Genomic DNA, 26,174 nt, shown 5'->3' with positions numbered 1-26,174 from the left:
GAGGTGTTTTTTGTTTGTTTGGGAGGTGTTTTTTGTTTGTTTGGGAGTTTTTTGAGGAGGTTTTGTTTGGGGTTGGGATTTTTTGACTCTTTAATGGTGGTTGGGATTTGTTTGGATTTTTTGGGGGGCATTGGGGGTTTTTGGAGTTTGGGGGCTTTTGGGTTTAGGGGGTTTTTGACCTTTTTTTGGGGGAGGGTTGGCTTCTGTTTGGGCTTTTTTGGACTTTGGGTTTTTAGTTGGGGGGGGGGTTTGGGTTTTGGGGGTTTTGGGGGGGGTGGGGAGTTTGGGGTTTTTTTGGGGTTTGGGGCTTTTGGTCTTTTCTTTTTTAGTTTTGTTTTAACTGGGATTTTGGGCTTTTTTTTAGTTTTGTTTTAACTGGGATTTTGGGCTTTTTTTTTAGTTTTGTTTTAACTGGGATTTTGGGCTTTTTTGGCTTTGGGTTGGACTGGGATGGGAGTCCATACTCCTCTCTATCACCTCATTCCAAGCCCAGGGAGAGGGATCAGGTGAGGGGGCAGATGCTTTGTTCCCCCTTCAAGCCTGGATTTCCCATGGCAGGGAAAGGCTGGGAACTGCTCCTTTACTGTAAGTAAACAGCACATCTATTCATTATTTATCCCCTTCTGAATTTTAATGACCTATAGCAACCCTATAGATCCCATACATAATGATTTAATCTTTTATGGATGAGAAAAAGGACTTTGTGTGGAGCTCTTCACTGGGGGCAGGAATTGCCATCACAGTGGAAAACCCAAAAAGGTAAAGCTCCAGGTATAATTGAGATGAAGCAGCTCGTTAAAAATGGAAAAGTGTCTCCAAAAAGTCTCCAAAAAAACTGGAGAAGGAAATGGGCACCTGGAGCTGCTTCCTCCCAATGCTGTATTTCAGCAGACACAGCTCTGCTGCTTTAGCTCAGCTGAGGCTGCCAAGCTCTAAGTGCAAAGAGCTGCAAGGAAGGGCCTGTAACAAAAAGGAAATTTCAGCTGAAAATAAGGAATTTATCCCATGTTCTTCAAGTCTGGAGTGGGAATGTGGGAATGCCATCCCCTAGTCCAGGGAGGAATGTACCTGCCTTGGCTGAGGGGCAGCAGTTCCTGTGCTGGGTCTGTGCAGCCCTTGGAGCACGAGCAGGGTCTTGAGGACATTTTTTGATTGCTCAATATTGCTTGGATTACTCTCACCATGGTCTGTATAAATCCCCTCGCTATATTTAAGGAGCTACAAGCCCTGGAGCTGCTGCTGCACCCCTGTGTCCTTCCCAGCCCTGCTCAGGGAGGAATGGGATGCACATCCCAGCGGTGGAATCCTGGGTAAGGAGGCTGAGATCCTTTGAGAGCTGAGCAGGAAAGGGGGGGGGGGGGGCAACTTTACCCCTTCCCCGAGGTGAGATCTGTACAATGAAGTGTCAGGGGGAGGATTTGCCCCCACCCAACTCTGCCTCTGCCTCAGCTGCACTTCCCACCCTCCTCTGCTCCTGTGCTCAGACCGTTCCTGCCAAGGACACTCATGGACCTGCTGACTGAGTCAATCCCTTTGGAGTGTGCCCTGGAGAGCTGAGGTATGGAAAACACCCCCCAGAGAGCCCTAATTAGCAGCTGGGACTGAGGGCAGACCCCTCTCAGTTCCCTGGGGGGCTCTGCAGGGTGGGGGGAGCTGTCAGAGGGAAAACCCTCCAAGGTCACAGAGTCCCCCCTGTGCCCGATGCCCCCCTTGTCCCCCAGCCCAGAGCACTGAGTGCCACGGCCAGGCCTTCCTGGGACACCTCCAGGGGTGGGGACTCCAAACCTCCCCTGCCAAGGCCTGACCACCCTTTCCATGGACAAATCCCTCCCTTGGCACAACTTGAGGCCGTTCCCTCTCATCCTGTCCCTTGTTCCCTGGGAGTAGATCCTGACCACCCCCTGGCTCCACCCTCCTTCCAGGGAATTCTAGAGTGAGAAGGTCCCCCCTGAGCCTCCTTTTCTCCAGGCTGAGCTCCCCCAACTCCCTCAGCTGCTCCCTCAGGCACAGGGTGTGACTCTTGGGGTGTCCTGAGCAGGGCTATGACTTGGACTCAATGATCCCCGTGGGTCCCTTCCAACTCAGCATATTCTGGGATTCCTGGTGCTCCAGCCCCTTCCTCAGCTCCGTTCCCTTCCCTGGACACTCTCCAGCCCCTCAAAGTCCTTCCTGTCATGGGAAGGCCAAAAACTCCCCCCAGGATTTGCAGTGCTGCACTCAAAGAGGGGCACGTTCTATTCCGTGCCCAGGGTGCTCCTCTATCCCTGTCCTTGGATTCAGTCAGGTGTGGGCAGCAGTGGAGAGCCCCTGCCATGCACAGGAGTCTCCAGCTGCCCACCCAGCCAAAAATACTCTGTTTTAATAACAGCACTACGCAAAGTCAAAGCCCAGCTCGTTGCTGCTGCCAGATTAACAGATGGCCCCGATCATTAATATTGCAAAACTTCAGGAGTTCATAATTCTTTAATCTACCCAGGCCGGGGGGGGTGGTGGTGGGGAGTGCAGGCCCTGCAATCTGCTGTGCCATGGGCTTGTCCCCCACCACCCACCAGCGTTGGGGCCACCCCGGCCCCCCAAATTTGGGCACACGTGCTGCTGCTTCTGCCTGCCCTGCCAAGCCCCGGAGCTGCTCCCGGGCAGAACTCCTGCAGGAGGGACGGACCTGAACCCCCCGGGCTGGCGTTGGGGTCGCGGGGGGCTCCTGAATTCCCCCCAGTGCCATCAGATTGCGGCAAATCCAGGGAAATCCAATAACCCACCGCCGGGGTTGTTTTGCCATTAGAGCCGAGCCTTTCCCGGCGGTGGGGAGGCAGCGCAGGGAGATTAGGGCTGATGTCAACGGGAGGATAATCCCGACTCCGGGCCGGGATCACTGACCTCCCGCATGGGCACGGGGGGCGAGGGCACCCCCACGGGAGCCCCGCGGTGTTGGGGGGTTGTTTCCAGCAAAGCAAAGCTCCGGGTTTGGCCCCGAACAGCTCCATCGATCCTGGCCCAGCTCCGGCTCCTGCCTCCTCTCCCGGAGCACTGGTGGCTCCAGGAGGCTCTTCCATCGATTATCCATGAGGGATGAGGGTGGAAGGGAGGCTGGATCAGCACCAGCCTCCTCCTGGCACCTGCACACTGGGCTGAGAAATCAAACATATATTTTTATACATATATTTTTAAATTTTTTAAAATACATATATTTCCTATATCTGGCCTGTAGAGAGAAGATACCTCTTTCAGTAAGCCTTTATGTATATATATATACACTTATAGATACTTACTGAAATATATATTATTTTATATATAATGCAAATAAATAATATAATATAATATATGATGGAATTAGATCATCTTTAAGGTCCCTTCCAACCCAACCCATTCCATGATTCTATATTATAATATATAGCATCATTTTATGTATGTGTTCCTATATAAATGAACACACATAAATGTAAGCATGTGTATGTGTGTATACGTGTATTTCTGTACATTATATATTATCTATAATACATATAAGACATAATAAATCTGATATATGGTATAAATTGGATCATATCTGCACACACAAATGCGTAGAATAGGAATATATATTTTCCACTGCCATGTATATTTTATATATATATTTGTGTGTATATGTATGTATTTATATATATATTAAAAAATGTGTGTGTATATATAAATATATATGTGTATATATATATACACTCTCTTGACTTTATGTATATGCACATATAATATAATACAGTATAATACAATATAATGTAATACAATACAATATAATATAACATAATATAATATATGATATCATGGAATGAGATGGCATTTAAGGTCCCTTCCAACTCAACCCGTAATTCTATTATTTCATATACATATATATATGTGTGTATGTGTATATGTTGCAGAGGGGACAAACTCCTATAAGGCCACAGGTCCAGGAAAGGGGAGCTTTAGGGGCTGTACCTGGACAATTTTGCTTTGTGCAAGTCTTGTTTTGTTTTGTTTTTGTTTTTTTAAGCAGCAAAGTTTACCTTAAGTTTAGTTTTAATCTGTTGTTTAATGAAGGGGAGGGTGGGAGAGGGGCGTCACTTCTTTGTGGTTTCACATCAATTATCTTGTTTTTAATCAGTTCCCAACTGTTCCAGGGTTTTGTCCCTCCCTATAAATCCCACATCGATATTTTTTGAACGTTGCCCTTTTCCCCTTGTGCTGCCCCTGCCCTTTCACCCGCCATATGTTCAGTCCCAACTGCTCACTTGGGTCATTTACCCCTCTTCTATATTTCCTCTTTTTTTACCCACCCCCTCCCCAGGTGCCCCCCAGCCTCTCCTGCCCCTCCAGCACCAGGAAAGCGGGAAGAACCACAACATCCAGAGGCAGCAGAGCGGGAAACCACGGAGGGCTGGCTTTGGCAGGGATGCTGCCGGGGATGCAGGCAGGGATGCAGGGAGGGATGCAGGCAGGGATCCAGGGAGGGATGCAGGGCCTCCCCGGGGTTCCGCTGTGTCCCACCATATATCCCCTCCCTCCTGGGGGCCCTTCTGTCCCTCAGGGACTGGGGAGGGCAAAGATAACCCCAATTTGGCAGCTCGGCCACCGGGTACCAGGGCTGTGCTTCCATCCCGGGCGCTCACGTTCCGCGGAGCCAAATCCCCCGGGAGCAGCGGGGGGAGGACGCTCCCATTATCCGGCTCCTGCCGTGGCGGAGGCAGCTGGACCAGCCGTGCATTAATAGATTACACAGAGGATTTGGACTCGCCAGCATCCAGGGAAGCGCTCTCGGGAGGGACACGGGCAAGGCCAGGGCGGCTTCCCGAGCCCGCGGCGACGGACACGGCCCCGCTCCCATCCCGCTGACTCCTTCCCCGGCACAGGTAGGTGCGGGGCTCGCTCCTGGCGCTGGGATGCTGCCGGGATGGCTGGAGCAGGGCTGGGGATGCTGGTGCCCATCTGCCTCCAGGGATCAGAGCCCGGGGAGGCCGGAGCGTGGGGCTCATCCCTTTCCCGGCTGGTTTTCGGGGGATGCTCTGCAGGGAAGCAGAGCTGGGGCAGCCCGGGCAGCTGCCAGGCTGTGCTGGAGCAGGGCTGGCATTGAGCTGTGCCGTGGGGGGGTGGATTTCATCCCCCTCCAGCACCCCCAGCCCTTCCCTGACCTTCTCCTGAGGGCTGGAGCCCGTGTAGGGGTGCTGGACAGGGCATCCTTGGGCATCATCACTCGGGGAGGGTCTGGGGCCACGGGCAGGGGGAGGGTCCCCTCGTGCCACCGATTTTTGGGGTGGCACAGGGACACAGGTGCTCGCAGAGGGTCTCACGTGCCTGTCTTGCTGCTTGTGCCCCATCGGCTGCCGTGCCTCAGTTTCCCCACCACACACGTCCCCCCCCAGGGCCACTGCTGGGGGAAAAGGGGGTTCAGGGGGGTTTGCCTCGCTCCCCAAATCAGTGCTCCCCATCCCCGTGAGCCATTTCCAGGGCTGTTCGCACCAAAATCTCTCCTGGCCTGCTGGGATCTGTGACCAGGCAGGAAAAGGACAAACAACCCCCTCCCCTCCCCCTGCAGCCTCCGGGGGCTGTTTGACACTCCCCACCCCGGGCGATGCCACCATCCAAATTTCAGTCAAATCTGGCTGGTTCCCTGGGTTTTGCATGTGCCCCTGGGCTACAAGAGAGGGGGGCACTGGGCACCTGCCCCGTGCCAGCCTCACACCCACAGGTAAGAGCAGCCTCTGCCTCGCCAGAACAACCCCAAAATCTCCTGGAGCCACCGGTGGGGTTGGAAACCTCCCCCGGGAGCGTGGTGACATCTGTCCCCATCCTGGGGGACCCCTCTTTGGGGGTGCAGAGCTGGGAGGGGGGTCAGGGCAGGACACGGCCCCACTGTGCCCGTTCCCAGCCCCGCAGGGCCCCCGGACCCCGCCATGGACGAGTGGGACCTCCCGCAGTGGAAGAAGGAGGTGGAAAGCCTCAAGTACCAGCTGGCCTACAAGAGGGAGATGTCCTCCAAGACAATACCTGAGTGAGTGGGTGCCCACCTCACCCCCCCTCCATCCCATCCTCCTTCCCATCTGCCCTCCTGAGCAGAGTCCGGCTCTTCTCCACCCCAGACTTCCCCCCTCAAATCCCCTGGGGGTCCCCAAATGGGATTTTTCTCCTTTATGGCTCTTCAAACCCTCCAAGCCCCAGCAGCAGAAACCCACCAGTGTCCCCAAAGCCCCTCTCTCTGTTCCTCTCCACAAAACCCCCCTGTGCCAACCCCTTTCCAGCCGCCTGAGCTCCGGTTGGGATGTGGCAGCAGCCACGGGACCCCCTGGCACCCCGGGAGCCCCTCAATGTGCAGATCCCCTCTTTCCAAAAGACTTCAACCTGTAAAACCAAGCCGGGGGGGGGGATTTTCCCTCCTGGTTTGCCCCTCTCAGCTCCCCCAGCATCATTCCCGTTGGATCAGGGTGCACCTTGGGATCGCTGCCCCCGGAGCAGGATTTACCCCGGACACTGAGCCCCCCCCAAAATTCCCGTTTTGCTGCCACCCCCCCCTGCCCTACACCCCTTAAACCTTTGAGCAGGGGCTGTGCCCACCCCTCCTGTCCCTCTCCACAGGTTTGTGAAGTGGATCGAGGACGGCATTCCCGAGGATCCCTTCTTGAACCCGGAGCTGATGAAAAACAACCCCTGGGTGGAGAAAGGCAAATGCACCATCCTCTGAGGGGTCCCCCCTGTGCTCCCCCTGCTGAATGTACTTTTTTTATTAGTTAGTTCCAATATGAGAACCTGAACAAAACCCTGCCCTCACCTGTCTCCTTCTTTTTAGTAGTAGAAGTGGTTTTATATTTGGGGGGGACATGGGGAGGGCAGAGTGGGGGGGAGGAGCAGCAAAGGTTTCTCCGGGGTTTTGCTGCAGCTTCAGTTCAGACCTCACCCAGCTCTGCCATCAAACAGGAACATTTTGCAACTTGTAAAGATTTTTATAAAAAACCCCTCATTTTCAGTGATTTTAAATACTTTTGTATACTGTAGGATACCTCATTTTGCAGCAAAACAGGCATAAAATATGACAACTAAAGGTTTATTAATAAACAGAAAAATACTTCATTATTCATTTTTTAGATACATTTTATTTCCTTATTTTTTTAAACAAAATAAGTCGGTAATAAAAAAAAAAAACTAAACAAAGATCATGGACACAGGGGTTAGAAAGCCAAAATCCAGCTGATCCCTTGAGTTCCAACCCTGATTTCCTGGCTCCAGCTAGAGCAGGTCCCTGATGTAGATGTTCCTCCTGACAGCGTTGGAAACCCCCTCGTTGAAGCGGAACCACACGTCGCTCTTCCCCACGGCCTTTCCCATCTGCTTCTCCAGGGACTCTTCCTTGGAGGCCTGAGGGGCTGCAGGGGGGGAAAATCCACCTCAGAAACTTGCAGAAAACCTTAAAGTCACCACCCGTGCCCAGGCTGGAGGGAGAGGGGGGAATCAGGGAGCTGCTGCCAGGAATAGGGAGGGTTGGGAAGGGCAGAGGTGATGCTCCCATGTCCTGGAACCTGCAAACCCTTCAGCACCCAGAATTCCATTTGGATGGTGCCAGAACCCATGGACTTGCCCACAGGACTCCCCCTGCCCGTTGTTGTGGGGTCTGTTCACCCAACTCCCCCTCCCCACCCCACTGATGTCCCCAGGGATGGTGCTGAGGGACAGAGCCCCTTTTTGGGGTGGGCATTGGGCATGAAGGGACCCCCTCCAGCAGCACCCACGGCCACCCCATCCCTCTGCCACCCATCTGTGCCACCCCCTGTCCCCTCTGTCACCCCCCCAGGGCTGGGGCCACCCACAGCCCCCCATCCCTGTCACCCACCCGGGGCCGGGGCCGCCTGTTTGCGCTGGAGCGGCCGCCCGAAAAAATCCACCTCGGGCTGTGAAAGGCAAAGAGCAGGAGGTGAGTTGGCTCTGCAGCACCTGCACTTCCAGCTCCCCTTCGGAGATGGCCGAAAAGAAGGGAAGTTCCTGCCTGGGCAAGGCTCAGTCACCCCCCAGGGCGGTTCTAGGGAGAGCAGGAGCCACATGCAAATCCCGCGGGAAGGGCCAGCGGGCTCGGGGGGATGCAAACAGATTCAAATCCGGGGGGATGAAAGGCAAAATTTCAGGGTGATCGTGCTGAAGTCGGGTTTTACAGCCAGCCAAGGGCTGGAAGCTGAGCCCTGGAGAGGGGCAGTGGCAGGGAACCACCTCTGCTCCCCTTGGCCGCTGTTGGGATGCCCGGGGTGGGATCAGTGGATGGAGGCACCTCTCCACAGCTCCCGAGCAGCCCTCCCACCCTGCAGCTTCCACAGAGCCCAAATTCAGCTATTTCAACCCAAATACCCAGATCTCTTTCCTCCCCCAGCCCTGAAAGCCTCACAGGGCACGTCCACAACGTCACCCAGATCCACTTCGTCCCAAAGCTGCAATCCCAGCGATGCCTTTGCGGGACACACGGTGCTCAACTGGGCTATTAAAAGAAACTGGGCTAAAAAAATTAGATTCCAGTGGAGCCAGGGAGTGTTTGGCAGCCAGGGAAGCGCTGGTGGGAACTGGGGCAGGACCTGCAGCCCCTCACCTTGTCCTCCACCGCCGCCCTCCGCACGATGTGCTCCAGGCGCTGCCGGTGGTTGGGGGTCCCTGATGGCCTCGTGTCCCCTCGCTCCTCACCGAGGCCATTCCCGGGATCCTGTGGGGAGGAGAGACCTCAACAAGGGTCCCCTCACAGTGTCTGAGCTTAAGGTTTGGGTATGAAGCACCTGCCACCCAGTTGTCACCCATCCCAGCCACCCTCTCTATTTGCTGCCGGGTTTGCAACATCCCGAGGGCTTGGATGGGATTTTTCCACCATTTTCTGCCTCGCAGCAGCTCGTGGGATCAGCCTCAGCTGGGGTCCCTTTCCCTGGGACTTCAGAGTAAACAAGGAGCCTTCAGGGATGTTTTTGCAGCATCTCTTTGCCCCACACATCTCCTGGGAGCTCTGCTCCTGCAGCAAGGGGCTCTCAGGGATTAATTATCCCCATGGCACCAGGGCAGGCACCAGCTACATCCGAGATGTTTCTCAGCCTTTTGCACTTTCTCCTGCCTCCAAGAGGGTTTTGGCAGTAGGGCAGAGTTCACTCTGCTCCTCCTGGGGCCTTTGGGACCCATGGAAGTGAAGTGGGAAGGAAAGGTGCAGGCAGGGAAGGGCAGACACACACAACCCGCAGCCAAACGGACCCAAATTCCCTCCTAAAATTCCCACCTCCTCCCAACCCTCCTCAGAGAGCTGGAGGGTTCAAAGCTTCAACTCACAGCGAGTGTTTCCTTCCAGAACTCCTGCAAAGACTGGGGCTCAGCCCCCCAGCACAGCTGTGCTGCCCAGGGGCAGATGTGGAGGCCAGGAGCTGCGGGGGGGGGGGGGGTAATCCTGGATTTCCATTTGCAGAGCAAAAGCCACCGGCTGCTTTGGAAAACCCACGTCCCCGCGCCATCCCTAAGGATTTTATCCACATCCACGGCCCTGCCACCCCCCAGAAGTGCCCCCTCCCTACCGGGTTCCGTGCCTGCAGCACAGCCTCCGTCCTCCTCATCTTCTCCAGCTCGATCTCCCTGGCAATGAGCTGCTTGGCCTGGTAGCTGAGCTGCCTCCGGGCCGGCAGCTCCGGGAAGCGACACACATCCTCCACATTCCTGCAGCACGGACAAGGGGGAGCAGGGAGCACAAATCAACACTAAAAATAACCTGCATTATGCAACCTGGCAGGGCACAGGGAGCCCAGTCACCCCCCTTCCACCTCCGAGTGCGATCCTGCCTCAGTTTCCCCAGCGCTGCCCTCTCCTGGGTGGAGCCAGGGGGCTGAGTGGAAGGCAGGAGGGATTAGGGGGTTTTAATCTCGGTTTTAAGGCAACAAGAGGAAATGGCAGCGGGGCTGTGCTGAACAGATTGCCCTGAAAACACCACGGGCAGAGCACAGCCCCACCACGACCCTCCCCTGGGGAGGTGGGTAATGGAAACACAGCCAGGAACAGTAACTCTGCATCATCAGAGCACTTGGGTCCTAAACAGGGCTGGGGCACCAGCTCTGGAATTAGGCCTGTTTCAATATAGCATCATCCCCAGTTGGGCCAGTCCCTCTGCCAGCTCTAAATATTTTATATTTATTCAATATTCTTGCCCTTAAAGTAAAGGGAGCGAAGTCCCCTGTCAGCTGGCTCTGCAGTCATTTAGAAATTAGCTGTCAAATCAATGTTTTAAGAAGTCAGAAAGAGAAAACACAGGTTTTGCTGTCGACAACAGCTTTGTTTGCCAGAGAGATGCTGGGATGCAATTTCCAGATGCCACTGGGATGTGACACCCCCACAGTCCCCATCATTTTATGGTTGGACTCGATGATCTTGAAGGTCTTTGCCAACTTTGATTCTGTACACAGCCAGGAAACAGGCTCAGAACTCACAAAACAGGCAAAGTAAAGCAAAGTAATGCCAAAAAGTGGCTCCTGATGTCCCATGGTCTCCCCATGGCCACGTGGGAGTGGCATGGGGGGAACAGCAAAGGATGGATCCCTACAGCCCCCACAAGCCTTTCCATGAGGAAGAAACCTCATGGTTACTAAAGCAGTTCACTGTAATTCGATAGAGCTGCTTGATTAACAGAGGCTCATTACTGTAATTAACTCTGCCCAGGAAGGCATTAATGTTGGTCCTCGCCGGGGCCGGGTCTGTGCTGCCTCTCCAAAGGTTCCCCAGAGTTTCTGGCTCTGGGTGTGCTCAGAGCAGAGCCACAGCCAGGTCAAGCAGTGGCCAAGCTGGTAATTTATAAATGAACCAAGGTGACAGTGACCTCCTCTGTGTGCTGAGCTCAGGTGGACCAGCTCTGTCCTCTGGTGGCTTCAGTCCCTCTGCCAGCTCCAGTGAGAGCCAAAGGCAGCTGCTTCCTTTCCTTTAATCCCATTAAATCTAAACCAGCTCTGCTCCAGCCTCAGCCCAAGGGAGTGGTGGGGCAGCTGGACCATGCTGTGGATGGAGCAAAGCCAGGAGTTCCACCTCCTTCCTGAGCTCTCTGCTCTTATTATCCCAGAATCACCATGGAATCCTGGAATGGTTTGGATTGGAAGGCACCTTAAAGCATGTCCAGTCCCACCCCTGCCATGGGCAGGGACACCTTCCACTAGCCCAGGTTGCTCCAAGCCCCATCCAACCTGGCCTTGGACACTTCCAGGGATCCAGGGGCAGCCACAGTTTCTCCAGGCAACCTGTGCCAGGGCCTCCCCACCCTCCCAGGGAAGGGTTTTGAGCCCTACCCCTTCCCCTCCCCTGGGCACTCACGGATCCAGCTTGTAGACGTACTGGCCCTCGGGCAGGCGCTCCTGGTGGTAGGTGAGGTTGTAGGCCAGCATGGTGCTGATCAGCTCTGCCAGCTGCTGCTTCTCCTTCTGGCTGTAGAGCTGAGTGTTCACCTGGCAGGGAGGGCAGAGCATCACTGACCCACAGTCACTTCTGAACACACAAACAGCCCGAAGCACAGGGTTTGTCTGTGTGAGGAGGGACAGTCAATACCCAAGGTGTTCAGACCAGGTTTAGTTCCCTCCTAGGCACACACATCCTTCCCAGAGCAGGGTGCAGTGACCCAGGTGCTGGAAGGGGACTGTGACAGCTCCCCAAAGCCCTGCTCAGCCAAGCCCACCCCAGGTGGGGTTCAAGACCCCTCCACACAGTCAGGTATCTCAGAATCACATGCTCAGCTTCCCTCCAACTTCTGCATCACCTGCAACATCAAATCAGCCCCGAATCTGGGACAGAAATTTGGGATAGCTCAGCCTGGGCGATGCAGCCCAGGAGATGTCTGTCCCCCAGCGTTCAGGGTGAGGTTTGCAGAGGGGACACATCACCCAGGCAGTGAGGAGGGGTCAGGGGCACTCACAGGCCGCAGTTTGGGGGCGATGATGTCCAGCAGCAGGCACAGCACCTCCAACACCAGCACCTGCTGCCCCGCGCGGCTCCGGGCGCCGGGCGCGATCCCCGACACCATGGACACCACCAGGTTCTGCATGTGGGTCAGCTTGGCCAGGGCCTGGGGACAAGGCAGGGACAGCTCAGCCACAGTGTCCCACGGGGCACAGAGCTGCCCCCACGCCCCCCAGGCCTTGCCTCGTGCTGGCTGCTGGGATAGGCCAGGCGGGGGATGGCGGAGCCCGCGAAGAGCAGATGGAAGGCCACGGGCAGGAAGGGCAGGTAACGCAGCAGTTGGAAGCTCTGCCTGTGCAGCACAGCCTGACCCAGCAGGTCAGAGAAGCAGAGCCACTCCAGGGCCAGGCACACTGAGCCCAGGCTGGAGTCTCGCACCCTCATGGACAGGAAATTCTCATGCAGGCCCTGGAAGGGGATGTGGGATTACACGGCTGGAGGTCGGGTGGATGGTCCCGCCAGAGCAAGTCACCGGCATTCCAAGCTTCCCACTGAGCTCCAGCACAACACAGGAAGGGGCCTGGCTCTCCCCCTGGTTGCTCTTACCTGGGCGAGCTTCTCCTGCTCCCCCGAGGAGACGGCAAGGTGCAGGATATGGTGGAAGCGCTGGGAGGAGGAACTGAAGCCAGAGGAACCCCCCAAGTGTGACAGGTCCTCGTCACCCGCCAGGAGCTGGGCTGGCAAAGAGGGGTCCATTCCTATCCTGTGCCTGGGGGGAGCCCAAAGGGAAGAGTTGAGGGTCCCCCAGTGCTGAAGGGATCAGCAAGGAATATTTGGATCCTTGCAAACTGAAGGCAATGCCAAATTATTGGCAGCTAAATGGAATGGACAAAAAGCATCCAGAATGGCTTTAAACTGACAGAGGGTGGGTTTGGTTTGGGTATTAGGAAGAAATCCTTCCCTGGAAGGGTGGGGAGGCCCTGGCACAGGTTGCCCAGAGAAGCTGGGGCTGCCCCATCCCTGCAAGTGTCCAAGGCCAGGTTGGACGGGGCTTGGAGCAACCTGGGCTAGTGGAAGGTGTCCCTGCCCATGGCAGGGGGTGGAACCAGATGATCTTTAAGGTCTCTTCCAACCCAAACCATTCCAGGATTCTATGACTGATACAAATCTGCTGAAGGAGCAGCTCCAGGACCTTTCAGATTTCTCCACCCCAGGTCTTGCAAGATCATGGAATCACAAAAAGCACAGAACGTTGCTCCAAGCCCCATCCAACCCGGCCTTGAACACTTCCAGGGCTGAAGCAGCCACAGTTTCTCTGGGCAACCAAAATACCAGGAAGCAGCACACTCCAAGCACCTAGCCAGACCTAACAAATCCCTCCTTTTACCTCTGCATCCTCGGGAGCTGGAAGATCTCCTGCCAGATGGAGAAGAGCCCCTTGTTTTGGTCCTTCAGGCCAATCTTCATGGTCTGCACCATCTGCATGTTCAGCTCCTTCTGCCCCCGGCCATGCAGGAACTGCAATGGGAGTGAGGGTTTGGGGGGATGGGCACAGAGGGAGGGGGGGGATCCCCACAACTCTGGAGATCCCGGACACAGCAGCATCTCCCTCTTCCTCCATGTGCAGGGTTAAAATAGCACAGGGGACAGGGTGGATATTTTAGGGATCTGCCAAGGACAGAGTTCTTTCCCCTCCATCCCCATCTGAGCCCAGAGCTGTCTGTGTCCCCCAGGCCCCCCCATGACCCCGGTACCTGCAGGGTGTTGATGCAGGAGCGGATGTCATTCTCCGTCTTCTCGCACAGGGCCAGCAGTGCCCCCGTGTCCGCCCGCATTCCCTGCTGGAGGGCGATCTGTGGGAGCAGGAGAGGGGGGTCAGCAGGGAGGGATGGCCAGCCAGGGGGGTCAGGGGAGCCCTCAGCTGTGCCACACCTCGCTGAGCCGCTGGGCGAGACGGGACGGAGCCGTGCGGGGGAAGTGGAGCAGGAAGGATTGCTGCCGGAGCGGGCGCAGCGCGGGCACGTACCTGGGGAGGGAGCACAGGGCTCTGAGTGGCCACAGCAGGGCAAGGAAGATAGCTACTAGTCATGGAATCGTTCAGGCTGGAAAAGCCCTCTAAGACCATCCAGTCCCACCGTTCCCCAGCACTGCCAAGGCCACCACTAACCCACGTCCCCAAGTGCCACATCCACAGGGCTTTTAAATCCCTTAAGGGATGGAGATTCCAGCCCTGCCCTGGGCAGCTGTGCCAGGCCTGGACAGTCCTTTCTATGAAGAAATTTTCCAAATATCCAACCTGAACCTTCCCTGGCACAACTTGAGGCCGTTCCCTCTCCTCCTGTCCCTTGTTCCCTGGGAGCAGAGCCCGACCCCTCCCTACCTCCACCCTCCTGTCAGGGAGTTGCAGAGAGCCAGAAGGTCCCCCCTGAGCCTCCTTTTCTCCAGGCTGAGCCCCCCCCAGCTCCCTCAGCCCCTCCTGGTGCTCCAGACCCTTCCCCAGCTCTGTTCCCTTCCCTGGACACGCTCCAGCCCCTCAAAGTCTTTCTTGTCACGAGGAGCCCAAAACTGCCCCCAGGATTTGAGGTGCTCCACTCAAAGGGAGACACCAACAGCCACCACCTCCTCACTCAGGGCAGGGTCTCAGCTCTCCATCCCCCCAGACCCACGGGTGACACTCACTGGTCGTTGCAGATGCAGATGATGGGCCTGAGCAACAACCCACCCTCACGCTGCCGCCTCCGGCCCGCACCGGCCTCTCCCTCTCCCTGCACGTCCTTACGGTGGATGATGTTCAGCAGCACGTTGATGGATGCCTTGGGGGAAAAAACCAAGGGCAGAAGGGATGAATTCTTGCTGCTTAGAGGCAACAAACAGCTCGTGGAACAGGGGGTGAGCTGCTAATGGGGGAACAATGAAGGGGTTAATGCCAAAGGCGGCCGGGGCTCACCGCGGGCGCGCCGTCGATCTCGTCGATGATGAGGCAGTTGGGCTTCTCGCTGGCCCCCAGCACAGACTTCATCTGGGTGGCAGCTTCGATGCGGGTCTTGAACACCTCGGGGCTGCGGTCATCGCTGCAGGGAAGGTGTGCCAGGTTACTGTGGCATGGGGGAGGCTCTGGCACGGGATCATCTCCAGCATCACCCACGGGACAGCATCACCCCTGGAACACCATCACTTTCGGGACAGCATCACATCCAGCATCACTGCTGGGACAGCATCACCCCTGGGACACCATCAACCCCAGGACACCATCACCCCTGGGACACCATCACCCCTGGGACACCATCACCTCCAGCATCACTGCTGGGACACCATCACTTTTGGGACAGCATCACCTCCAGCGTCACCCCCAGGACACTGTCACCTCTGGGATACTGTCACCCCCGGGACACTGTCACCCCTGGGACAGTGTCACCCCCAGCGTCCCCTCTGGCCTGGCAGCACCTGCAGCAGCACTGGGCTGGCAGGGCCTCACCTGGCATTCATCTCCACGGCGTTGTACCCCGCGTGCCGGGCGATGACGTGGGCCAGTGTGGTCTTTCCCAAGCCAGGAGGGCCACAAAGCAGGGCTACCTGTGGCACAGAGGGTAGGTCAGCATGGCAAGGGCTTCCTCCAGCTCTCACCAAGGAGGGAATGCCCTGCTCCTCACCCTGCTGGTAGGATGAGGGGACACCTCAGCACCGCCCTGTCCTGCTCACCTTGTATTTGGGTCTCTTGTGCTGGTCCAGCTCAGCCTCCAGAATCTCCTCTGTGAGCTGGACCTTTGTTTTCCACTTATTTGGGTGCTCCTTGGGATGGCTGAATGAGGGATGAGCTGCAGTGCTGGGCTTGCCCTTCTTCACAGCCTTCTCCCTCCCGAACACCACCGTGTCCCAGAGCTTGAGCCACTTCAGAAGGCACCGGTTTGTGTACTGCAGGTGGGGGGAAGTGGGAAAAATCCATGGAACCTCAGAGGAAAGCTCTCTTCCACGGGACAGGCTGCTCAGGGTTCCACCTGGCATCTCCTGGGACAGCACGGGAATGGTGCTTCCCTTCCCAGCTCAACCATCACCCCACAGGGGAACCCAGGACAAGTCACATTGGCCCCATCCCTGCTGTCCCTCCTCTGTCCTGGCTCAACTCAGCACTTCTCAGCCTCTTCCATCATTTGTAACTCCCTACAAAACTTCTGATATTCAAAAAAACCCCCCAAACTAGCCCACAATTCCTGGCTAAAGTCCTCCCAGTCTTTTTGGTCTTGTTCTGGTCATGTTTCACAATCTCTTTTGTTAGAAAGCCCACAGCCTCCAGCTGAAACTGCCATCCCAAGCTCTCCAGGACTCAGGACTGCTCCCAGGAAGGACCAGCCCTTCCAAAGGCAACACCCTGATCCCACAGCATAAAGGAAGAGTTACAGAAGTGCTAATACCCCCCAAGCCCAAGCCCCCCCTTCTCCCAGCACCTCACATCATCACTGAGCAGCTCCATGTAGCGCCGGGGGGTGAACTTGTCCACCCAGAGGCAATGGGAGGCAGATTCCTCCTCAGGATCCGTGTCCCCACCAGGATCCAGGCTCTCCGTGCTGGGCTCACTCTCAAGGCAACTGCAAGAAAGAATTAACTTGCCCCAAACCACCCAGGGAGTCAGGGAAGGGCTGGGAGTTACACTCAGATTTCCCATGCTAAGCACGACAAGGGCAAAGAGGCTCCTCTGCTTGTAGGTCCCAAAAATCTGGACCCCACAGAGCGTCTTGGGAGGCACACCAGACAGCATGGCAGGGATAGGATGGGATTTCATCCCAACATCTCACCTGTTTATGATCTCTGTCAGCTGCTGTGATACCTTCTGAACATGCCTGAGCCGCTGGAGCACAGAGAGAGGGAGAGAGGGGTCAGGGATACCCCAGTAACACATGGCTGGGGGGAACAGGGATTTGGGAGCCAGTCCTGTGGTATAAGGAATGGCAGGGAAAGATGGGAAGGTCAGTGTGAGATGTGGTACCTCTTGGTCCACCTGTTCCTTCAGGTAGGAGAAAGGCACCCCCAGCAGGTGAAGAGGCCTCCGTGCATTCCAGCCCAGGGAATCCGGGAGCTGCGGGGACACAGCACAAACAACCCCCTCCTGAACCAGCTGGAGAAGGCAGAGAAGCAAACCCAACCTTGAGAGCCCTCCTCACCTCCACCCCTGTCCTGCAGGGATCATCCCTCAGCACCAGGAAGACCCTGGTGCCCTGGGTGGAGGTCACATTGATATAATCCTCCAGGATGGGGGGTCTCTTGAGGACCCACTTCTTTTCAGAGGGTGGTGTGGTCTGCAGGGGGGTCATGCCGCTCATCTCCAGCTGGTTGGAGCTGGAAAACACCAAATTCCTTTAGCAGGAGTGAGGAAAAGGGCCCTTGAGCTCCTTGAAGGTGGGGGCCAAGGGCCCTTTCCCTCGTCCCTGCTAAAAATGGGGTTCAAGGTGGCCAACCTGGTATTCTGGGGAGCAAGAGGTGCCTCTGAGCCCCCATCCCAGGAGACATCAGGAGCCAACTCATCGTCTGCACCAAAATCGAGCTTCTTCACGGCCTCCAGGCGCTGCCGCTTCGGCTTCGGGGCTGGGAGAGACGCCGGGGAGGGGGGAAGAGGAGCATCACGGCTGAGGGAGGGCGGTACCGGGGATGCTCAGCGCCCGGCACCGCTCGGGGAGCGGGGTCAGGGCCCAGCAGCGCCGGGGACCGAGTCAAACCTACTGCGGGGTCCGGCCGGCGCTGGGGACCCGTCGGGGGCACAGCCCCGCTCCCTCTTCCTGCAGTGGGAGTCCCCGGGGGGTTCGGCCTCCTCTGGCTGCTGCTTCCTGCCCCGGAACTGAGAGATTTTGGGGCCGGCGGGCGGGGACGGGTCATCTGCAATAGGGGTGAGAGCTCCGGTGAGCGGCCACGCGCGGCCCTGCCCTCCCGCCCCTCCCCGGTGGCGGTCCCGGCCCGGCAGCAGCGCCCACCTCCGAGCTCTGCCAGCACCTCCAGCTCGGCGGCGAAGCGCTCGTAGAACTCATCGTCGGCAGCGCCCTCGGCGCTCTCGGCGCCCGCCATGGGCCGCGCACGTCCCGCCCCGCCCCGCGCCGCCGCCGCTCATTGGCCACGGCCGCGCCAGGCGGGGGCGGCCGCGCCGCTGATTGGACGCGACACTCGGCCCGGGCCGGCGAGGGCGGCGCTGATTGGACGCGGCGCGCGTCCCGGGCCGGCGAGGGCGGCGCTGATTGGACGCGGCGCGCGTCCCGGGCCGGCGGGGGCGGCGCTGATTGGACGCGGCGCGCGGCCCGGGCCGATGGAGGCGATGTAGCCGCGGCCGCCCCGGGAGCGCCCGGGACGGCGCCGCAGGTGGGGCGGGGGCGGCAGCGGGGCCGAGGTCTCAGAGCGGCGCGGGTCCCCTCCCCTGTGTCCCCTCCCCAGTGTCCCCTCCGCCGTGTCCGTGTCCCTTCCGCCGTGTCCCTTCCGCCGTGTCCCCGCTGTCGCGTCCCGCGTCTCCTCCCCAGCGCCCCGTGCACCCAGCCAGAGCCCCCGGGATCGCGGCTCGGCTCCAGCGCGGGGAGGCCACGCGTGACACCGGGACGGGGATGGGCGTGTCCCGGGACGCGGGGACGGCGGCGGAGCTGTGCGGTGTGACAGCGGCGCGGCTGCCGGACCGCCACGGCGGGGGCTGTGACACCGGGACCGCTGCGGGAGCCGCACCAGCACCGGGTGACACCAGGGGGGCCGCGGGACACATGCAGGGTGACATCGGTGTGACACCGGTGAGGCTGCGAGACATGCAGGGTGACATCAGTGTGACACCAGGACACGCAGGGTAACACTGGCGTCCCTCTGGGCCGAGCAGGGTGACAGCGGTGTTACTCTGGGAGTCACACAGCGTGACACTGGTGAGGCTGAGGGAGCCATGCTGGGTGACACTGGTGTCACTGGGCCGAGTAGAGCGACATTGGTGTTGCTCTGGTCCTGTGCAGGGTGACACTGGTACCACAGAGCACCAATACCTCTCCAGTCCTACGGGGTGCCCCACTCCCTGCCCTGCTCCCAGCCCACCCTGCCTGGGTCCCGTTGCTGCCCAGGGTGCTGTCCCACCCCTGTGACACCCACCCTGCAGCTGGAGGCTCCCCCCACCCCTCTCACCCTAATTCCCGTGTCGCTCCCACAGGGCGCTGGCCATGGAGCCGGGCACCATCGACAACCTGTCCATCCTGTACCAGAGCTCCGACTTCATTGTGGTCAACAAGCACTGGGACATCCGCATTGACAGCAAGATGTGGTACGAGACACTGACCCTGCAGAGCCAGCTCCGGCACCGCTTCCCCGAGCTCGCCGACCCCGACACCTACTACGGCTTCAGGTGAGTGGCTGGGCACCCACCCGGGCTATGCCCTCGGCTGGGGGCACCCACAAGTTCCCCAGGATGTTCCTGCACCCCTGTCTCCTCCCCAGGTTCTGCCACCAGCTGGATTTCTCCACCAGCGGGGCCCTGTGTGTTGCTCTCAACAAGGCGGCGGCGGGAAGCGCCTACAAGTGTTTCAAGGAGCGGCTGGTGACCAAAGCCTACCTCGCCCTGGTGAGCCCACCCTGCCAGGGCCTGCTTGGGGCTGCCCTTCTGGGCAGGCTGAGCACCTCTGCTGGCAGGCTGAGGGAGCTGGGGTTCAGCCTGGAGAAGGGAGTGCTCCAAGGAGACCTGAGAACCCCTTCCAGTGCCTAAAAGGGACTCCAGGAGAGCTGGAGAGGGACTTGGGACAAGGGATGGAGGAACAGGACAAGGGGGAATGGCTTCCCACTGCCAGAGGGCAGGGTTAGATGGGATATTGGGTAGGAATTTCCCCATGTGAGGGTGGTGAGGCCCTGGCACAGGTTGCCCAGAGAAGCTGTTGCTGCCCCTGGATCCCTGCAAGTGTCCAAGGCCAGGCTGGACGGGGCTTGGAGCAACCTGGGCTAGTGGAAGATGTTCCTGCCAATGGTTTGGAACTGGAACTGGATGGATGGACTTTAAGGTCCCTTCCAACCCAAACCATTCCAAGGTTCTGTGACTCTATGAATTGCAACTTGGTCTGCTTCTTGCATCCACCTGGACACAATTCTGTGCCATGTGCTCTAGGAAAACCCTGCTGGAGCAGGGAGGTTGGACCAGGTGTCCCCACTGTGGACTCTCCCAACCTTCCCCGATCTGTGATTCCATGATTCCTGGCACTGTGGGGTGAGGAGCACGTGCCAGGGCTCAGTTTCAAACCCCCTTTCTGCCCCCAGGTGAGGGGCCACGTCAGCCAGAGCCGGATGACGATCCGCTATGCCATCGGGAAGAACACCACGGAGGGCAGGACCCACATGATGTGCATCGATGGGACAGAGGGTGAGCCCCCCTTCCCTGCACTGCCCAGACTCCTTGAGCCTCGCTAGGGGATGACAAACCCCCTTTGGATCTCGTTGCAGGCTGTGAAAATCCCAAGCCTTGCCAGTCGGAGCTGATCGTGCTGGAGCACGGATCCTACAGCGGAGACCCCGTGACCAAAGTGCTGCTGCAGCCCCTGACAGGTGGGGGTTGGGGTCGGGGCTGCAGCTCTGGGGGGCTCTGACGTGGAAGCAGAGCCTGGAAAGGGATGAGGGAAGCTGAGAACCGCCGGGCTCAGGGGGGACAAGTGTTACCTGGTGCTGAAGGAGGGATTCAGGGATAACCTGTCTGTGATCCCTCCACTCCTGCTCTCCCCAGGGCGGACTCACCAGCTACGGGTTCACTGCAGCGCCGTCGGCCACCCCATCGTGGGGGACTTCACGTACAGCCTGGGCCAGGACAGCAGCCCCTACAGGATGATGCTCCACGCCTACTACCTGCGCATCCCCACACGCGGGGAGCTCATCGAGGTGTGCGCGCCCGACCCCTTCGTCCCCGCCATGGACGGCAACTGGGAGCCCCAGCGCGTCACCCGCCGGCTGGAGGACACCATCCAGGAGCTCAAGGACAAGGTGACACAGGAGGAGCAGGAGCAGCAGGGCCAGGAGGCCGTGGGTGGTGGTGCGGAGGAGGAGGAGGAGCCCCGGAGCGAAGCTGGGAGCACGGAGCCGGAGGAGCAGCGGGTGCGGTGCCAGCAGTGGTTGGCAGAGTGGGCTCTGGAGTGAGCACGAGCCACATCCCTGCGTTTCCAGCTCCATCTTTGTCCCAGTGGGTCCCCTCGGAGCCCAGCCTGCCCTTCCTGTATGCCAAGGCTTCCCTCGCTCACGGGGCTGGATTAGGCACATCGATCAGCAGTTAGGGTGGGTTTGGTTTTTAATGTCCGTCATCCATCTGGCCACAGGATGCCCCTTCCCCAGTTCCAGGCCTCAGCAGCAGAGTCAGTGTCACACACCAGCTTAGAGTGACCCCAAAGCTTTCCACCCCTGTCCTGGGGCAGCACAGACACTGCCTTTGCCATGACATTCCCACAAACCCTCCGTGCTTGGATGCTGAAGTGCAGCCCAGCACAGGGAGGGGAGGACATGCCACGTGCAGCTTCAGTGTCCATGTCCCCTGTTCCCATTCCCTTCACTCCAGCTGCTGCACTCACTGGCACACGTGTGGCACACTGGGGGGCTGGAGCAGAGGCTGGGGGCACCACCAGCCCCCCAGTTTTGGGGGTGTTTGACCCATGGAGATGTGCTGGGATGGGCACAGGAGAGGTCCCTGCCTGGCACCAAAGCGCTGCTCATCCCTGCCCCACACTCCCTTCCTCCCTCAGCCCTCCCATGGGGTTTTTAAAGGTTTGGTGAAGGTGAGAGGGTTGATACAAATGGATTTTAAACCTTTTTCAATTTTCTAGGGGAAGAATTTAGTCTTTTAGGGGTTGTAAAATACGGGTGGTCTCAGAAATGAGGTATTTTTAGTATTTCTGTGGTCAGAGAGCCAGCAGCCCAAAGCTTTTTTAATGGATTTTATTATTCCTTCTACTGGCATTGCCTTTCCTTGCTTTTATCCTGGGTGTGGGTGTAACCCCTGCTGAGGCAGGTCAGAGGACATGAGCCCCTTGCTGCTTAACCCGGACGAGTCCTGGCTTGATCCCATGGTGTGGCTCCTGGTCCCATAGTGTGGCTCCTGGCTGGCAGGTTTCCAGAGGGTGCCAGAGGCAGATCCTTTGGGTGGACAGTTTGGGAAGGCTCTAGAGCAGTAGGAAAAATGGATGAAGCTGAAAGAAAGACTGATGTGGTGGCTTGGCTCCACTGGCGCTCGGCTTGGCAAGATTCCAAGAAGAGTTTCTCTGGAAGTGCCCTTGCTTTGCTGGTCATCCTGCTTTGCTTTCCCTTTTCCACCCTGCTCGTCCTCTCCAGCCCTTGGAGGACATTTGGAAATGAGGAGAACAGGACAGCTGGGGAGGGACAGAGGGGCTGGAGCCCACTGCACACACGTCCCCATCCCAGGGGCTTCAGCACATCAGCGCGTGCCCAGAGTTGTTGTCACCCCACCAGCCCCATCCCATGGAAAATGCACCTGACAGGGGTCTCACACAACTGAGATTCCCACTCTGAGGGGGAATAAAATGTCACAGCTCTCTCCCTATGGTGAACACACCCTGCAGTCACCGAAATCCCGGGGGGAATTGCATCACCCACCCCTTGTGTCCCTGGGTGCAAGTTCACTGTGCTTTTGTGGCTTGGTGGGGATGGCTCTGAGGTGCCAGCCCTGGGCTCCTGAGCTGGTGGCAGAGGGCTCGGGGTGGGTTGGAGGAGCAGGAGACCCATCTCCTTCCTCCCAAGCCCCCTCCCTGCCCATCCCATGTCCCAGGAGTGGCCGGGAAGGGAGAGGCAGCCGCGGGCAGGTCCCGGAGCTGTAAATTACCGTCATGAACCTGTTTGCCAAAGAATGAAGGGGGGTGACGTGCACGGGAGGTGCTGAAAAGTGCCAGGGGAGATTTGCATGTCACAGGTGGGACACAGCCTGCCCTTCCCACTGGGAACATCCGGGATGGGGTGGATCGGTGGGGTGGGACGTGGGGACGCTGATGGACCATCCCTGCTGGGGGCTGTGTGGAGGAGCCCCCTCCCCAGCACCCATCAGCCTTCGTGTGCTGCACTTACACCCAACACCACAGAGACCAGAGATAAATAGGTGTTTTCCTTACCCTGCAGAGAGTGTTTTCCAGGTGCCCTTCCCGGCATCCCGTCCTGCTCCCTCCTCTCTGCCGGCACTGCCACGGGGCGTTGGGTGCGAATCCCCCCGTGCTGGGGTGTGTGTTGTGATGTTCTGTACACTTGGCAGTACCCGTGTTGTTGCCTCTCACTGTATTAAACGTGTCTCTGCCCTTCGCCCCCTGTCTCTCAATCCAACGCGGCTCCGGGGGCTTCCAGGAATGAGCCCGGACCGGCCCAGCGGGACCGGCCCCGGGGCTCCAGCTCGGCCAACCTGCTGTGTGAGCACCGCACCGCGGGGTCCATCCTCCTCCTGCTGGAATTCCCGGCCGAAACCACCGGGATGAGCGACCCCGGAGCCCTCCCGGGTTTAGGAACAGAGGTGACCGAGGATGGTGGAGGGAGCTGGGGCAGATGTCGGTGCCACATCCTGTCCCCTGCCCGTCCCTGCCGGCTGGGATTGTCCCAGGCAGACGAGAAAAGCTCCTAATTTGGGAACATCGCGTCTCTCCCTGGCAAGGAGGTGGGGAGCAGCCCGGGGCTGACAGGGTTTTGGGGGTGCACAAAGAAAGTTGCTGTCACTCCTGATTTGATGATTGGATGCTCCGAGGGCTGGAGCCCCTCTGCTCTGGAGCCAGGCTGGGAGAGCTGGAGGTGTTCACCTGGAGAAGAGAAGGCTCCAGGGAGACCTGAGAATCCCTTTCAGTGCCTGAAGGGGCTCCAGGAGAGCTGGAGAGAGACTTGGGACAAGGGATGGAGGGACAGAATGAGGGGGAATGGCTTCCCACTGACAGAGGGCAGGGTTAGATGGGATATTGGGAAGGAATTGTTCCTTGTGAGGGTGGGGAGGCCCTGGCACAGGTTGCCCAGAGAAGCTGTGGCTGCCCCATCCCTGCAAGTGTCCAAGGCCAGGTTGGACGGGGCTTGGAGCAACCTGGGCAAGTGGGAGGTGCCCCTGCCCATGGTGGGGGAGGAATGAGATGAGATTTAACGTCCCTTCCAACCCAAACCATTCCAGGATTCTGTGATTTCTCTATAACTCCTATACACCAGCAGTCATTCCTACAGTTGGAGCAGCTGGCAAAGTGAGTGAAGACCCAAAGGAATTATTTGCAGTCTTCAAGACTGGGAGATTTTTTAAGATTACAAACCTGGCAAGGGCAGGGAGCAGCTGGTTGAGGGGAGGGAGCATTCCCAGCCCACCTGGCACAGGGAGGTGCAATTGGAGCCCACAACCGACCTGCTGAGGAAGGGACTTGGGCAGATGTTCCTTGGCACGTTCAAGTTCAGAGTGGACCCTCCTGTGTCAGCTCCCAAGGGTGTTTCGGGGTCAGTTTTAAGCTCTGTGGGGACACAGTGGACTTGGTGACCCGCAAAGGAGCTCCAAGGTGTCCCTGCCCTCCTGCTCCAGCCACCCCTGCCCAGCCAGCCCGGGGCAGGGGCCGTGTCCCACCAGCATCCTCATAGCAAACAAGTTTCTGTAATTTTACCACTGCAACAGGAGCTATTTTTACAGTAAATCCTTCCAAAATAGAAACCAGCAACACCCGCGGGCGGCGGCCGAGCCCCGGGGCTGCAGGACCGGTTGGGGGACGGGGCTGGGGACAGGACACGACTGGGAGCACTGGGAGAGGTGACAACCCCCCCCCCTTGGCACTGTGCCAGCAGCTCCAGGGAGAAGTCTGGTACCCCCAAATCTCTCTGAGAAGGGGGTGCAGCCTTGCTGCCAGCCCAGCCACCCACTCCGGCTGCTCTGGCCCTTCCCTTTTCCCGGGATAAACGCTCAGATAACAGTTTGTGCTCACGGCATCAGGCTCCTCCAGGCTGTCATCCCACAGCTTCAGGAAGGATCTGTTTCCTTTCTTTTTGGTCTCCTTCGTGGCACGTGCTGGATGGCATTTCGGAGCATGATCAGGGAGAAGGTTGTAAAAGAGGGAATGGGATTGTCCATGGTTAATGGGAAAAGGATGGACGGGAGGGAAGCAGCTCCCAGAGGGTGCTGAGCCCATCACCGAGCACTCGTCTGTTCTGCACCTCAGTTGCCCTGTAAAATAACCCCCTGAACAGCTCAAAAGGTTTCCCACTCAGTGGGAGCACCTTTATGTCCCTCAGCAGCACAGGAATCACCAGCCCGGAGGATTTAACTCCCTCTGGGTTCATTTTGGCTGCAGCTGAACCAGAAATTCAAAGTTTTCTTTACAGGGAAAAAAAAAAATAAAAAAAGGAAACGAACCCACAAACCAAAACCGGGGAGAAGGGAAGGAGCCTGACAAAACACTGTTGAGAAACTGCCCCGTCACACCCCTGTCGGGAGCAACATCCCCACCCCGCACAGATAAGTGCCGAGCGCTGCCGGCGCTGCCCATCCCCGGCCCCGCGGGGGGAGAGGACCTGCCCGGCTGAGACCTCGCCACGGAGCCAGATCCCCCCGGACGGAGAGGAGGAGAACAGCTCGGCACGGCCACGGTGGGATTTGGGGAACAAAATGAGCCCTCAGGGGGAAAATTCCTCGCATTGAACTTGCGTTGAGTTCGAACGGCGATAACTGTGGGCGGCACTGGGCTCAGCGGGGGGATTTTGGGAGCAGGGATGGATTTTCTGTCGTGGGGGGATCCAGGTGAGAGGTGTGGAGTAGGGAACAGCGGGAGGGAAACATCTGCTGGGGCTCCTCCCCTGAGCCACACTGGATTTCTCCCAGTCCCATGTGGACATGGGGAATGGAGGGGGGCCCGTCCCTGCGGGGCACAGGCAGGAACAGGGCATTGGGTGTCAGAGGGGACAAGTTATTGTAGAGTTTCTTTTAATAATGGGTGGAGAATGAAATCCTGTTTTCTGTTATATAGGATTTAAAATCTCTCCCTTGGCTGTGGGGGGTCTGTGCAGGCAGCACAGGTGGGCACACTGACCCACCCTGATCCCACAGCTCCAACCTCAGCACTGGGTGAGAGAATCGGCTGCAGGACCCCCAGCACCTTCCAAGAACCCCAGGAGTGGGACACGGCTCCAGCCCTGGTGTTGGGTGAGAGAATCAGCTGCAGGATTCCCAGTACCATCCCCAGGCACTGACCTTGAGTGTGGGACACGGCTCCAGCCCCATTGCTGGGTGACAGAACCGGCTGCAGGACCCCCAGCACCTTCCAACAACCTCGAGTGTCGGACGCGACCCTCTGGACCCGCGCCGAGGGCGGAGCCCCAGCACCAGCAGC

General features: G+C 58.1%; 3 protein-coding genes across 6 annotated transcripts; 2 read left to right on the top strand and 1 right to left on the bottom strand.

Moving 5' to 3' along the window:
* The first annotated feature begins 4,483 nt into the window (after positions 1-4,483).
* GNG13 (G protein subunit gamma 13) lies at positions 4,484-7,074 on the top strand. 3 transcript variants are annotated; one of them, XM_027683901.1, is made up of 3 exons: positions 4,484-4,859; positions 5,884-5,998; positions 6,580-7,074. In XM_027683901.1, the coding sequence occupies exons 2-3, from the start codon at positions 5,901-5,903 to the stop codon at positions 6,683-6,685; spliced, it is 204 nt and encodes a 67-aa protein (XP_027539702.1). In that variant the 5' UTR covers positions 4,484-4,859; positions 5,884-5,900; the 3' UTR covers positions 6,686-7,074. The 3 variants fall into 3 exon arrangements, with proteins under 3 accessions (XP_027539702.1, XP_027539701.1, XP_027539703.1); XM_027683900.1 differs by having other exon boundaries at positions 4,486-4,859; positions 5,876-5,998; XM_027683902.1 differs by lacking the exon at positions 4,484-4,859 and adding an exon at positions 5,584-5,695 and having other exon boundaries at positions 5,876-5,998.
* Positions 7,075-7,111: 37 nt separating this feature from the next.
* On the bottom strand, positions 7,112-17,939 carry CHTF18 (chromosome transmission fidelity factor 18). Of its 2 annotated transcripts, none has more exons than XM_027683897.1 (22): positions 17,838-17,939; positions 17,590-17,742; positions 17,328-17,454; positions 17,034-17,208; positions 16,859-16,978; positions 16,668-16,720; positions 16,325-16,460; positions 15,577-15,789; positions 15,353-15,450; positions 14,825-14,948; positions 14,557-14,690; positions 13,810-13,903; positions 13,632-13,730; positions 13,265-13,395; positions 12,484-12,646; positions 12,121-12,345; positions 11,894-12,043; positions 11,299-11,429; positions 9,525-9,663; positions 8,570-8,680; positions 7,829-7,886; positions 7,112-7,364 (listed from the first exon to the last, which is right to left on the bottom strand). In XM_027683897.1, the coding sequence occupies exons 1-22, from the start codon at positions 17,926-17,928 to the stop codon at positions 7,228-7,230; spliced, it is 2,862 nt and encodes a 953-aa protein (XP_027539698.1). In that variant the 5' UTR covers positions 17,929-17,939; the 3' UTR covers positions 7,112-7,227. The 2 variants fall into 2 exon arrangements, with proteins under 2 accessions (XP_027539698.1, XP_027539700.1); XM_027683899.1 differs by having other exon boundaries at positions 16,859-16,948.
* A 192-nt stretch (positions 17,940-18,131) lies between these two features.
* On the top strand, positions 18,132-23,147 carry RPUSD1 (RNA pseudouridine synthase domain containing 1). The gene is made up of 6 exons (XM_027683786.1): positions 18,132-18,216; positions 19,031-19,222; positions 19,315-19,438; positions 20,122-20,224; positions 20,305-20,406; positions 20,582-23,147. The coding sequence occupies exons 2-6, from the start codon at positions 19,041-19,043 to the stop codon at positions 20,986-20,988; spliced, it is 918 nt and encodes a 305-aa protein (XP_027539587.1). The 5' UTR covers positions 18,132-18,216; positions 19,031-19,040; the 3' UTR covers positions 20,989-23,147.
* The last annotated feature ends 3,027 nt before the right edge of the window (positions 23,148-26,174 follow it).

The sequence above is a fragment of the Neopelma chrysocephalum genome, unplaced genomic scaffold, assembly GCF_003984885.1.
Source record: "Neopelma chrysocephalum unplaced genomic scaffold, ASM398488v2 Primary Assembly neopelma1_65, whole genome shotgun sequence".
NCBI classification, from domain to species: Eukaryota; Metazoa; Chordata; class Aves; order Passeriformes; family Pipridae; genus Neopelma; species Neopelma chrysocephalum.
Note: the sequence above shows the minus strand (reverse complement) of the source record. Positions and strands in the feature narration are given on the sequence as shown.

What these genes read in the sequence shown, in the direction of transcription:
- GNG13 (XM_027683901.1), top strand. Translation starts at nt 5,901, where the DNA reads ATGGACGAGTGGGACCTCCCGCAGTGGAAGAAGGAGGTGGAAAGCCTC. An exon ending in TCCTCCAAGACAATACCTGA is followed by an intron (nt 5,999 to 6,579) that starts GTGAGTGGGTGC and finishes CCCTCTCCACAG; the next exon opens with GTTTGTGAAGTGGATCGAGG.
- RPUSD1 (XM_027683786.1), top strand. Translation starts at nt 19,041, where the DNA reads ATGGAGCCGGGCACCATCGACAACCTGTCCATCCTGTACCAGAGCTCC. An exon ending in CCAAAGCCTACCTCGCCCTG is followed by an intron (nt 19,439 to 20,121) that starts GTGAGCCCACCC and finishes TTCTGCCCCCAG; the next exon opens with GTGAGGGGCCACGTCAGCCA. An exon ending in GCTGCTGCAGCCCCTGACAG is followed by an intron (nt 20,407 to 20,581) that starts GTGGGGGTTGGG and finishes TGCTCTCCCCAG; the next exon opens with GGCGGACTCACCAGCTACGG.
- CHTF18 (XM_027683897.1), bottom strand. Translation starts at nt 17,928, where the DNA reads ATGGCGGGCGCCGAGAGCGCCGAGGGCGCTGCCGACGATGAGTTCTAC. An exon ending in GGTGCTGGCAGAGCTCGGAG is followed by an intron (nt 17,743 to 17,837) that starts GTGGGCGCTGCT and finishes CCCCTATTGCAG; the next exon opens with ATGACCCGTCCCCGCCCGCC. An exon ending in TCGCCCAGCGGCTCAGCGAG is followed by an intron (nt 13,731 to 13,809) that starts GTGTGGCACAGC and finishes CTGCTCCCACAG; the next exon opens with ATCGCCCTCCAGCAGGGAAT.